Below are 14,342 nucleotides of genomic sequence, written 5' to 3' on the forward strand. Positions count from 1 at the left end.
GACATGTTCTAGGTCGACAGGTCAAAATGTCGACATGAGTTTTATATATTTTTTTGGGTGTCGTTTTCTTTGTAGAGTGACCAGGAACCCAAATTTTTGCACCATTTCGCTTGCCATGCTTCGGGCAAGGTGCCTCGCTCCGCTACCGCTTCGTTCGGCACAGATTACTGTTCCAGTCGTAGTCCACGTGGATTGTTAAGTATGAAAAAGTAAAAAAAAAAACAGATTTCAAAAAAAAAAAAAAATCATGTTGACCTTTTGACCTGTCGACCTAGAACATGTCGACCTTCTGATCCTGTCGACCTAGTGACTGTCGACCTATAGTGGTCGACCTAAACATTGTCGACCTAGACACTGTCGATCTTCAGACCGGATCCCGTGAGCTCTATTCGGCTTATCTCTGGGAGATCAGCTGCAATAGGGGGACTGATAATCAGCAGACATAGGGCACATTTATCATTAATCACATATTCAATGCGATCTGGGTTTGATATTAGCACCAGGATCGCAATGCAATATGCGATTACTTCGGGTAAATGTATTAACATGCACCCACGTAACTGCGATGGGCTGTAAGGGCTACCATGGTTTCTGCGCAAGTGCGCATGTGTGGTCTCTGTGTTTGGGGAGTTATCTCATTGGGCATCTATTGCTACTTGCCAGTGGGAGGTACTGTTGGAATAGGAACATATGGACACAGGCTGGTTGTGTGTGTGTGTGGGGGGGGGGGGGGGAGACTCTTGGTCTATTTTCTAATAAGAGAATATTCAAAGACATTACTAACATTTTTAAAAACATGTTCTTCACTAAATAACAAAAAAAAGATCTGAGAGTTTATGTGGATATTATCCAATTAAGCAGTATAAAAGAATCTACTGACTAAATGTAATATCGTAGAGCATGCACATACTCCCATAATGGCTGCACTTACATTAATTCCCATTACTGCAGCCCAGAACTCTGTGCTGTGTCATCTGACTTGGCGTCTCTTTCCCTTCAGCAACAAATACATTTTGGCACTGTTTCCTATAATGTCATTGCTATTGGATCCAATCCCTTTTTCTGCAAATCCACTTCATACTTCGCATTAACAGTAAGCTCTCCCACAAACCACTTAGCTGCTTTCTTGAAGCATGAATATTTTATCATGTTCTGGGATGAACCAGTTTTCAGCCAATCTCAGGTATTTTCTGTATTGTGATTACAATTTCTCCATCCTTATAATAGCTCTGATATTATACCGTCATGCTGTTTCTTCAGTGCATCTTTAAATCATGTCTGCTCCACCTGCTCCTGGCTGGGATTTGTCACTGTGGCAGCATATTAGTATGGCCAGCAGAGCACAGTCACTTGATGATCTTGAAACTGACCCTACAGGAATTGATAGGAAGAGGACATAAAGTCACCATGCTGGTGCATACAGCTTCCCTGCAGCAGGTAGCAAATGAATCCTCCGGCCTCCAGTTTGAAGTAGTAGAAGTAAACTTTACCGCCCAAGAACTTGAGGCAATTTGGGAGAGATTTCTGCAGTTCTGGATATATGAGAGGCATCAAGTCTCATTTTGGAGGATGTACAGCACCCTGAGGAGCCTCTCAAGGAAAGTTACTTATATCCACAAGCAGATATGCAATGGGATATTTAAGAACGAGAGACTGTTGGTGAAACTTCAACGGTCAAACTTTGACATTGTTCTCTCAGACCCAGTATTACCATGTGGGGAGCTGCTGGCTCAGATACTGCAGATTCCCTTTGTTTATACCCTGAGATTTTCTGCAGGTTTTGTGTTTGAGAGACTGTGTGGTAAAGCTCCTGCTCCGGCTTCCTTTGTCCCTGCTGCCACGTCTGAACTACAGGAGCAAATGTGCTTTTTGGAAAGGGTTCAAAACTTACTTCTGTACCTTGTTCATGATCTCTTCCAGCTGTTGGTTTGGAAGGAATGGGACTACTTTTACAGCAATATACTTGGTGAGTTCTCATTTAATATGTATAAATCATTCATCATTCTGCATACTAGGTAATACTACTGCAGATGTCAGAAAACTGGTCTAGACAGATCTGCCCCAAGGAAATTATATAACTAACATTGGTTCTGTCATGCCTCCCAACATTTGGGAGGACGAAGGAGGGACATGAAAAGGAGTTGCGGCATTGCACTATGCCGCTGCCATGAGTCATTATGGGGGCAGGATGCTCGAGCTGCTGGGCTCCCCCGAGCCTCTCCTTGCATTGGTTGAATACCACACACAGCAGATGGGAGAAAACCACCCAACCTCTGTGACTCACGGATGCAGGGCCAGCTCCAGGCCTAGTAGCACCCTGAGTGAGAGTTTTAAGCCCCCCCCCCCCCCCCCCTCAATGCGCATGCCGAAATGTGTGCAACTTTAGATTATGATATCAAACTCCAAATATATATAGTTTCACAACCACCACTACAAACACAATTAGCAGGCTTACACTTAGCGCCCACAGCAGTGCTCCTTACACATACTGTCCCCAGTATAGTGTCAGACACACATAACATTCCAGTATAGTGTCAGATACACATAATGAATTCAGTAGAGTGCCAGATACACATACTGTCCACAGTAGAGTGCCAGATACACATAACGTTCCAGTATAGTTCCAGATACATATAATGACCCCAGTAGAGTGCCAGATATGCATAATGACCCCAGTAGAGTGCCAGATACACATATGCCCCCAATAGTGCCAGATACACATAATGACTCCAGTAGTGCAGTGCCAGTGTTAGGATCCCCTGCTCTGTGCTGCCACGTCGCCATGGCAACCGGGAGGCAAGTGTTAGCGAAGTAACCTGACCGCAGCTGATACTCCGGTCCGGGTTTTTACTGTGTAGTGGTTACAGGCTCTGTGCACGGCAGGGAATCCGGCGCTGGTTTTGTGCTCAGTCTGTGAGGTCTGAGTGGGGCGTGGACAGCACCTGCTATATAAACCATCCTCTCAGGCTAGGCAAATGCTGCTGAATCTTTGTTTGTTAGTCAGTTCCAGAGAGTTAGCTAGTACTGTGTGACTTTGTATTTACTTGTTGCTTACTGCGAATAGGCCTTGGGATTCGGTACTTCATTCTGCCAATCCGGACCTAGCAGTAAGACTGGAGTCAGTTGTTTGACCTGCTGGGGTTCTTTTGCTATTCTGTGAACCCAGCAGGTTTGCGGCTGTACTCTCAGACCTGCTTGCTTAATCCTCCCTCACTGTGCAGGGCATCCAGGTGTCAGTTTAGTGGCAGTAAGCTGAACCTGTGCCCTGCAAGTGGGGGTTAGGATTGTGGATACTCTCCTTGTGTCTATATTTCTATCTCTGACCAAGGAGTTTATTCCCACACCCGTTGGTAACCCTTTGGGGTTTTTCCTGTTGCTCTTAGCAACATCATTTCAGGTGCTCCACATGTGAAATCACTACACATCGCTTCATTGTCCGCTCTATTCCATCTGAGCATTCCTGACACTAGGGAGACACCCAATTCCTGAGCCTTTGGGCTTCTCCGTTCACTTTGTGTTTATTAGTTATTCCATCACCTCCTTTGTATGTTATGTTATACTGTCTGTGAGTTCGTTTGCTTCGCTTCCCTCTGTTCATACACCGGTATACTCCTGTTAGCACTGGTGTGCGTAACAGCCAGATACACATATGCCCCCAGAGTGCAGTGCCAGATACACATATGCCCCCAATAGTGCAGTACCACATACACATATGCTCCCAATAGTGCCAGATACACATTTGCTCCCAATGGTGCAGTGGCAGATACACATATGCCCCCGGCAGTGCCAGATTCACATATGCCCCCAGAGTGCCAGATACACATATGCCCCCACAGTGCTAAATACACATATGCCCCTACAGTGCCAGATACATATATGCCCCCAGCAGTGCCAGATACACATACAGTATTCCCCAGTGGTGCCAGGTACACATATGCCCCCAGATGTACCAGATGCAAATATGCCCTCACAGTGCCAGATACACATATGCCCCCACAGTGCCAGATACACATATGCCCCCACTGTGCGAGATACACAGTGTTCGCAAAAATGTGCTATAGCTCAATTTTAAAATATGAGCGGGTCCTGCAGGACGCGCTCTGACTCCCTAACCTATCATCGCCGCCAGCAGCGTCCCCCGCCTGAGCCAATCGCTGCCGGCAGCGTCCCCCGCCTGAGCCAATTGCCGCCGGCAGCGTCCACCGCCTGAGCCAATCGCCACTGGCAGTGTCCCCCGCCTGAGCCTCAGCCAATCACTGCCGGGCCCGCCGTGTTGCAGGTGCAGCCGCTACTCCAAGACTCCTGGTCACCGGAGCTGTACTGCGGGGAGAGAAGGCGGCAGTGGCCCGCTGCTGTGTACTGGGCACCTCTCACTGTGCCTGTATCACCTAGGGGAGGCTTCCTGGCTGCTGTGTACGCGCTGCTCTGGCGGTAAGTCCCGTCATGTGGGTGTGTGACTGTGAGAGGCCTCCTGTCCCCCTTGCCAGCACCAGTGTGCCCCCTATCCCCCCTGCCAGCATCAGTGTGCCCTCATCCCCCCTGCCAGCACCAGTGTGACCCCCTATCTCCCTCTGCCAGCGCACCCCCCTATTTCCCCCTGCCAGCGCCAGTGTGTCCCCATCTCCCCTCCTGTCAGCAGCAGTGTGCCCCCTCATCCCTCCCCCTGGCAGCAGTGTGCCCCCTCATCCCTCCAGCAGCATCAGTGTGCCACCTCATCCCTCCCCCCAGCATCAGTGTGCCCCTCATCCCTCCCCCTTAGTGGTTGACAACCTTTACCTGACTGGTTGGCACCCATTCCCTTTCTGCCCCAGGTGGATGGTTCTAGTCTGTCTTTGTTCTGCTATAGACCAGATCACATCAAGCTTCGTACTGCATATAGCAGGTCTTTATGTGTGTAATCATGCTGACTACATTTTTTGGGGGGGTTGTTTAATGTATGTCTATGTGCTTTACCTGGTGCAATGTGTATAATGTGCTCTGCCTGGCGCAAAATGTATAACACTCTCTACCTGGTGCAATGTGTATAACATGATCTACCTGATGCAATGTGCATAATGTGCTCTACCTGGTGCAAAGTGTATAATGCGCTCTACCTGGTGCAATGTGTATAACGTGCTCTACCTGGTGCAATGTGCATAATGTGCTCTACCTGGTGTAATGTGCATAACGTGCTCTACCTGGTGCAATGTGTATAACATGCTGTACCTGGTGCAATATGTATAACGTGCACTACCTGGTGCAATGTGTATAACGTGCTCTGCCTGGTGCAAAGTGTATAATGTGCTCTACCTGGTGCAATGTGTGTAACGTGCTCTACCTGGTGCAATGTGTGTAACGTGCTCTACCTGGTGCAATGTGCATAACGTGCTCTACCTGGTGCAATGTGCATAACGTGCTTTACCTGGTGCAATGTGTATAACGTGCTGTACCTGGTGCAATATGTATAACAAGCGCTACCTGGTGCAATGTGTATAATGTGCTTTACCTGGTGCAATGTGCATAATAATGCTCTACCTGGTGCAATGTGTATAATGTGCTCTACCTGGTGCAATGGGTATAACGTGCTTTACTTGGTGCAGAGTGTATAGGAGGTTCTACCTGGTGCAATGTGTATAAGCGGCACTACTGTGTGGTGTAATGTGAATTGGCACTATTATGTGGCCATGCCCCTTCCCCACAAAGCCACGCCCCTAAATTTTTGCTGCGCGCCTTTCTTTCAGATATAGGGGGTCATTCCGAGTTGATTGCTCGCTGCGTTTTTCGCAGCGCAGCGATCAGGTCTCTACTGCACATGCATATGCACCGCAATGCGCAGGCACGTCGTATGGGTACACAGTGGATCGTTGCTGAGCTATGGAATTAACGAAGAATCCATTTGGACGGGCGATTGCAAGGAGATTGACAGGAAGAGGGCGTTTGTGGGTGGCAACTGACCGTTTTCTGGGAGTGTTTGGAAAAATGCAGGCGTGTCCAAGCGTTTACTGGACGGGTGTCTGACGTCAATTTCGGTATCAAAAGGACTGAAGTGATCGCAAGGGCTGAGTAAGTCCAGAGCTACTCAGAAACTGCACAAAATGTTTTTGCACAGCTCGGCTGCACAGGCGTTCGCACACTTGCAAAGCGAAAATACACTCCCCCGTGGGCGGCGATTATGCGTTTGCACGGCTGCTAAAAGTAGCTAGCTAGCGATCATCTCGGAATGAGGGCCATAGGAGAGGGAGCACCAATTCACTTTCTGCCAAAGGGCACCAAAATTTCTACTTACAGCTCTGGTGCAGTGTCCAGTATGCTACACAGCCAAGCACTTTTTTTTACGGCTCAGCATGATCACTGATACACATATGCCCATAGTAGTGCCAGATACACAAATGCCCCCACAAAGCCAAATACACAGATGCTCCCACTGTGCCGGATACACAGATGCCCCCAGCAGTGCCAGATACACATATGCCCCACAGTGCCAGACACACAGATGCCCCCACGGTGACAGATACACAGATGCCCCTACAGTGCCAGATACAAGGATTACCCCAGTAGTGCCTGATACACATATGCCCCCACAGTGCCAGATACACAGATGCCCACAGTAGTGCTGCTTACCACTGCCGGTCTGTGCTGATGCTCCCGCTGCCGGGGTTCTGGTTCTGCTGCTGCTGTGTCGGACTCGGCGGCGGGTATGTGAAATCAGGTGGCGGTTCATGTGCCACTCAAAACTCGCGGTCCGGCAGTCAACCACGAGCTGCCGCAGCCGGTCCACGAGCTCTGATTGGCTGATGAACCGGCACCTTATTTGAAAGGCCAGAGTGCTGATGGCCACTCTTAAAAGTCCGGCACCCAGCGCGGCTGCTCCTAAAAAACACTGCCTTGAGCCGGCCCTGTGTGGATGGTACAATGCCTGAAAAGCAGCTCTGTCTTGCCCAAATTGGGATGGTTAAGATGTATGGTTCAGGGCAGTGCTCAAAGTGGGCAATGGTTAATGAGAGATATGAAGAACTGGGCTCACTAGTATTTGGGTAATGGTCACAGGAGCTGCAAGCCCAATAAGAGTCATTCTGTTATTTAGAATAAAACCTAAAATAACTGGGCCACACTGAGTGTAGGGAGGCCAATCCCGGGACGTTTTTTCAATCCCGGGATTCGGGATTGAAAAACGGCCAATCCCGGGATTGCAGTAGGGATCAGTGAAGGTTGTAGGGAGCAGCGCTGGAGGGAGGGTGTAGGTAGCAATACGGGAGGTAGGGAGGGTGTAGGTAGCGGTGCGGGAGGAAGGGAGGGTGTAGGTAGCAGTGCAGGCCTCGGGAGGGTGTAGGTAGTGGTGTGGGCCTCGGGAGGGTGTAGGTAGCGGTGCGGGCCTCGGGAGGTAGGGTGTAGGTCGTGGCGCGGGAGGGTTGGTAGCCGCGCGGGAGGGAGGAAGGCTGTAGGGAGCACTGACTGCACAGAGGGAGGGAGGGTTGGTAGCCGCGCGGGAGGGAGGAAGGCTGTAGGGAGCACTGACTGCACGGACGGACGGACGGAGGGAGGGAGGGACGGAGGGTGGGTGTAAGTAATACTACTTACTATTAGGCGGGCGGCAACCATGAGCACACTAAACGTGGCGGCATTTCAAATGAAGCGACGGCCGCCAGCCAACCAGAGCTGGCGGATCGGCAGCCAATCAGGGAAGCGGCCGCAGCAGTCGCTCCTGATTGGCTGTCGCTGCTGCGGCAGCTTCCCTGATTGGCTGACGGTCTGCCAGCTCTGATTGGCTGGCGGCCAGCACTATATTTGAAGTGCCGCCGCGTTCAGCTTGTCAATGGCTGCAGTCCGCCTAATATTAGTAAGTAGTATTACTTACACCCACCCTCCCGCACATGCGCAATGTAATCCCGTGAATCCCGGGATTGGAGGCTCCAATCCCAGGATTCAAATCCCGGCATTTTTGGGCCCAAATCCCGGGATCCCACCGATCCCAATCCCGGGATTGGCCTCCCTAACTGAGTGGTACCTTGAGTTTGTGCACACGTTAAAGGGTATGGATAATTAATAAGTAATTATTTGTACTTATTATTAAAATGAATGGTAAAAGCAAATAAAATGGTGTGTTAAGGTAATGATTGGGAGTAGATAAAGAGACCAGAATGTGTGGATAGGTCTCCAATCACCTTCTCACTGTGGGGAGTGGGACAAACCTTCAGAAATTGCCTGACTGTATAGTCTATGATCGTGTCTTTACCATACAACCCACTATATGTAAATGAGTTGCTATGCAACCTGCAGTGAGGGATGTAAGTGGTTCTATAAAATGTAGAAAGTTACAATTACGTATTGTATTGCTCTGTAAGGAATTAAATGGTCTGTATCCAGGTAAAAATAGGATTTTAATTACCTACAGGTAAATCCTTCACTCGTAGTCCGTAGAGAATACTGGGGTCCATTTAGTACCATGGCTATAGACGGGTCCACTAGGAGCTATGGGCACTTTAAGAATTTGATAGTGTGGGCTGGCTCCTCCCTCTATGCCCCTCCTACCAGACTCAGTTTAGGAAACTGTGCCCGAGGAGACGGACATACTTTGAGAGAAGGATAGATAAGGATAGTGGTGACATTCCGAACCAGCACACCCAACAAGAGGAAAGCCAAGCTAACCAAACTTGAAACAGGAACAGCAACGGCTGAACCAACATTACGTAACCAAGTAACAGTGCAGGAAGAACGAAGCACCGGGCAGGCGCCCAGTATACTCTACGGACTACGAGAAAAGGATTTACCGGTAGGTAATTAAAATCCTATTTTCTCTTACGTCCTAGAGGATACTGGGGTCCATTTAGTACCATGGGGTTGTACCAAAGCTCCCAAACCAGGTGGGAAAATGCTGAGGTTCCCACAGAACTGATTGACCAAACTGAAGGTCCTCAGAGGCCAAAGTATCAAACTTGTAGAACTTAGCAAACGCGTACGAACCTGAGCAAGTAGCCACTCGGCAGAGCTGTAAAGCCGAGACACCCAGGGCAGCCGCCCAGGAAGAACCCACCGACCTAGTAGAGTGGGCCTGTACAGATTTTGGACACAGCAAACCTGCCGTCGAATAAGCATGCTGAATAGTAAGCCTGATCCAGCATGCAATGGACTGCTTTGAAGCAGGACACCCAATTTTATTAGGATCATAAAGAACAAACAGCGAGTCAGCTTTTCTGTGACGAGCTGTTTGCTTTACATACACCTTCAAAGCCCTCACAACATCTAAAGACTTTGAAGTAGCAGAGGTGTCGGTGACAACCGGAACCACAATAGGTTGGTTGATGTGAAATGCGGACACCACTTTAGGAAGAAATTGCTGACGAGTTCTGAGTTCAGCTCTGTTCTCATGGAAAATTAAATGGGGACTTTTGTGAGACAAAGCCCCCAGCTCCAACACATGTCTTGCTGAAGCCAAGGCCAACAGTGTGACGGTCTTCCACGTAAGATATTTTACGTCCACCTCCTGTAATGGTTCAATCCAGTCTGATTGGAGGAACTGCAGCACCACATTGAGATCCCATGGTGCCGTGGGAGGCAAAAAGGGAGGTTGAATGTGCAGAACACCTTTCAAGAACATCTGGACCTCAGGGAGAGAAGCCAATTGTTTCTGAAAGAAAATGGACAAGGCCGTAATCTGGACTTTTATGGAGTCTAGATGCACGCCCACATCCACGCCTGCCTGCAGAAAAAGCAGGAAACGTCCCAGATGAAATTCCACCACAGAACATTTCTGCTCTCACATCAACAGACGTATTACTTCCAAATACGATGGTAGTGCTTAGACATTACCCCCTTTCTGGTTTGGATCATAGTCTGGATATCCTTGTGAGGGATCCCTCTCCTATCTAGAATCAGCCGTTCCACTTCCATGCCGTCAAACAGAGCCGCGGTAAGGCCCTGTTGCAGAAGATCCTCGCAAAGAGGTAGAGGCCACAGATCTTCGATGAGCTTCTCCAGAAGGTCCACGTACCAGGCCCTTCTTGGCCAGTCCAGAGAAATTAACATTGTTTCAACCCTTTCCCTTTTTATTCTCTTTAGAATTCTTGGGATCAGAGGAAGTGGAGGAAACACGTACACCATCTGATAGACCCATGGAGTCGTCAAGGTGTCCCCTGCCACTGCCTGTGGGTCTCTCGACCTGGAACAATACCGCTTGAGCTTCTTGTTGAGACGAGAGGCCATCATGTCGATCTGTGGATATCCCTATCAACTTGTCAAGCACCTGAACACTTCCAGGTGAAGGCCTCACTCCCCCAGGTGCAGGTCGTGTCTGCTGAGGAAGTCTGCTTCCAAGTTGTCTACTCCCGGAATGAAGACCACTGACAATGCCACAGCGTTTCTTTCTGCTAGGAGGAGAATTCTTGACACCTCTGACATTGCTGCTCTGCTTTTTGTTCCGCCCTGTCGGTTTATGTACGTCACTGCCGTCACATTGTCCGACTGGACCTGAATGGCCTGATCTTGAAGATGATGTGAGGCCTGCAGAAGGGCATTGTATATGGCCCTGAGTTCCAGAACGTTGATTGGAAAGATGACTTCCTGACTTGACCATTTTTCTTGAAATTGCACCCCCTGAGTGACTGCTCCCCAACCTCTGAGGCTTGCGTCTGTGGTTAACAGAATCCAGTTCTGAATTCCGAACCCCCGACTCTCGATGAGGTGAGAAGTCTGTAGCCACCACAGAAGGGAGATCCTGGCTTCTGGCAACAGACGGCTCCTCTGGTGCATATGAAGATGTGATCCGGTCCATCTGTCCAACAGATCGAGGTGGAAGGGTCGTGCGTGAAACCTTCTGTATTGAAGAGCCTCGTAAGAGGCCACCATTTTGCCCAGAATGCGAATGCACAGATGCACCGACACCCGGGTTGGCTTCAGGACATCCCGAACCATCGTCTGGATTACCAATGCCTTCTCCAACGGAAGAAACACTTTCTGCGACTCCGTGTCCATTATCATTCCCAGGAATGGGAGCCTCCTTGTTGGCTCTAGGTGAGACTTTGGAAGGTTCAGAATACACCCGTGATCCTGGAGGAGTTTGGTTGAGAGACCAATGCTGTCCAGCAACCTTTCCCTGGACGGTGCTTTTATCAGTAGATCATCCAGGTACGGAATTATGTTCACTCCCTGTTTGTGGAGCAGAAACATCATCTCTGCCATCACCTTGGTGAACACCCCTGGTGCTGTGGAGAGACCAAATGGCAGGGCCTGGAACTGGTAGTGACAGTCCTGCAGTGCAAACCGTAGATAAGCCTGATGAGGCGGCCGTATCAGAATGTGAAGGTACGCATCCTTGATATCCAGAGACACTAGGAATTCCCCCTCCTCCAGACCTGAGAATACCGCTCTCAGAGACTCCATCTTGAATTTGAACACTCGTAAGTACAGGTTCAAATACTTGAGGTTCAGAATCGGTCTTACCGAACCGTCCGGTTTCGTTACTACAAACAAGTTGGAGTAGTACCCCTTGTTGAGCAGATGAGGTGGAACTGGAACATTGACCTGAGTCTGTACCAGTTTTTGGATGGCATGCTGTAAAGTTATACTTGCCTCTGTCACGATCCGGGTATCTGGACGCCATTTCTTACCCATCAGATGCCTCCTAAGGCTGGCTCAGCGCTCCAGGACCGGATCCCATCTGTTATCCTGATGTGTACATTCCTGTATCCTCTCCTGTCACTCTGGGACGCTGTCACAGTAAACGCCATATTACACCTGGCATGGCGTCTCCCGCGGCCTCCGCCGCCGTCCCTGAACTTCTGCATGCAGAGTGTCTGAGTGGCGATTACGTCAGCCGCGGCCTCCGCTGTGTCCGCGTGGTTGGATGTGCATCTGTCAGCCTGGCGCCTCCTGTCTCCGGTGGCCGGCGCCGCCATTACTGTTTTCATTACCACATGGATTACAAACCAAACTTCCCTCCAAGTGTCTGCATGGGCGCAGCCATCTTGGATTCTGTCAGCTGATCATTTCCACCAATCTGTTCTCAGTATTGATAATCTGCATAATTGCCTAGCCAATCCCTTCCTTGCTGCAGGTATAAATACACTGTGCCTGAGCAAGGAAGGCGTCAGTGCTTTGGTTGTCAAACCTAGTTCCTGTTTGTCTCTCTCCTGTGATTGTCTTCCAGGTTCCAGCTCCTGTCTCAAGACTTCCACCATAGAGACCCGCACCAGCATTCCACCTGCGGTGTAGCCTGACTCTCCAATCCATTGTGGATTCATCTGTTTCCAGCTACAACGTTACCTGCTTCCAGCTCAGCTTCCAGCAGAGTACAGCTTCCCTTAAAGGGCCGGTGTCCTTTCTACACTTTACCACTCTCCACCGGTATTATTATTTCTCCGCTCTCAAGTTCTACATTTCAGTTCATATTTCATCGCTCCCAAGTTCATTTATTATTTAACTGGTTCCAGCCAGTATCCACTCCGTGCTAACAACAGTCTGGTTCCAGCCAGTATCCACAGCAGCTGTTTTATCTTCAGCAACCCAGCTTTTCCTGGAACACCAGCTGGCACAATCCTGGGTTATCTCCATTGCTACAGTCGGGCCTGGTAAGGACTTTCCATCTAGAAGATCATAAGAACTATCTCACACTACCAGTGCCCTGTGGCTCCTGCCATCCTGTAGTACCCAGGAACTGTATTTATTCTTTGCTGACTTTTACGTTTTCTTTTACTGCTGCTGTGTTGCGGAGTTGTCATAATAAACATCATTGACTTTTATCCAAGTTGTCGTGGTCACGCCTTCGGGCAGTTATTATTTATGTTACTTACATGTCCAGGGGTCTGATACAACCTCCCAGGTTCCGGTACATCTCAGCCCCTACAACTGAGGCTGCCTCCCGTCAGCTCAGGCCCTCAGTTGTGACAGTAAGCACTGACCTAATGAATCCAGCCGGAGACCAGGATCAAGCGGCCAGGCCGATGCAAGAACTGGCAGCCCGACTAGAACATCAGGAGGCTGCACAGGGCCACATCATCCGCTGTCTCCAGGATCTCTCTACTCGGCTGGATGGGATTCAGACAACTCTCCGTGGATCAGGCGCGTCTGGTGCGTCAACCACAGTGACTCCAGCTATAACCCCACCCACCTTACCCATTTCTGCTCCACGTCGTCATCTTCCAACTCCAGCAAAATTTGACGGATCTCCAAGATTCTGCAGGGGATTTCTCAACCAGTGTGAGATTCAGTTTGAGCTACAACCTGGCAATTTTCCCAGTGACCGTACAAAAATTGCCTACATTATTTCTCTTCTCAGTGGCTCAGCCCTTGATTGGGCATCACCGTTATGGGAGAGGTCCGACACCCTGCTATCTTCCTACACTGCCTTCGTGTCAACATTCAGGCGCATCTTCGACGAGCCAGGCCGGGTAACCTCAGCTTCATCCGAGATTCTCCGTTTACGCCAGGGGTCACGTACTGTAGGACAATATCTGATACAGTTCCAGATCCTGGCGTCCGAACTGGCATGGAACGACGAGGCCCCGTATGCTGCATTCTGGCATGGCTTATCTGAGCGTATTAAAGATGAGTTAGCTACCAGAGACTTACCTTCTAAGTTAGATGAGCTAATCTCACTCTGCACGAAAGTTGATTTACGTTTCAGAGAGAGAGCAACTGAGCGTGGAAGATCATCTGCTCCAAAATCTTCTGCTCCTCCTCCTCGTCAACTGTCACCATCTAAAGATGAGCCCATGCAACTTGGCCGTTCCCGTTTAACTCCTGCTGAGCGCCGAAGACGTCTCTCCGAGTTTCTCTGTCTCTATTGTGCAGCTCCGTCTCACACCATTAATGCCTGTCCCAAACGTCCGGGAAACTCCAAATCCTAGCTCGCCAAGGAGAGGGCCGGCTAGGAGTAATGATCTCCTCTCCATCTTCTCAAGATTGTAATCTCCCAGTCTCGCTTCAAGTTGCTCAACGTTATCGGAACGTCATTGCCCTCCTTGATTCCGGAGCAGCTGGGAACTTTATTACCGAAGCCTATGTTAAACGGTGGTCCCTACCCACCGAGAGACTTCCTTCGTCCATTTCTTTAACTGCCGTGGATGGCAGCAAAATTTTTGATGCAGTTATTTCTTTAAGGACTCTACCAGTTCGTCTGAGAGTGGGAGTTCTTCATTCCGAACTTATTTCTTTTTTAGTGATTCCAAGAGCCACACATCCTGTGGTCCTGGGCCTTCCATGGCTCCGTCTTCACAATCCTACAATTGATTGGACGACAACGCAAATCCTGGCATGGGGTTCCTCCTGTGCTGAGACATGTTTGTTTAAAGTATTGCCTGTCTGTTCTTCCTCCCCCAGGTCGTCTGATGTTCCACCTCCTCCATATCAAGATTTCACGGATGTGTTCA

The 14,342-nt window shown here is 49.5% G+C and overlaps 1 protein-coding gene across 7 annotated transcripts in view; it reads left to right on the forward strand.

Annotated features, from left to right (window-relative positions):
* LOC134911739 (UDP-glucuronosyltransferase 2A2-like) overlaps positions 1 to 14,342 on the forward strand; it is a 240,192-nt gene that overhangs the window by 24,497 nt on the left and 201,353 nt on the right. Inside the window, exon 1 of one of the 7 annotated variants that reach the window (XM_063919797.1) lies at positions 1,101 to 1,966. The exons of the other annotated variants lie outside the window; for them this stretch is intronic. Within the exon in view, the coding sequence (XP_063775867.1) occupies positions 1,246 to 1,966 (721 nt within the window). The 5' untranslated portion in view covers positions 1,101 to 1,245. Of the gene's footprint in view, positions 1 to 1,100; positions 1,967 to 14,342 lie in introns of those variants that run through there. 7 annotated transcript variants of the gene reach the window in all.

This window comes from Pseudophryne corroboree, chromosome 1, assembly GCF_028390025.1.
Source record: "Pseudophryne corroboree isolate aPseCor3 chromosome 1, aPseCor3.hap2, whole genome shotgun sequence".
In the NCBI taxonomy this organism is placed as follows: Eukaryota; Metazoa; Chordata; class Amphibia; order Anura; family Myobatrachidae; genus Pseudophryne; species Pseudophryne corroboree.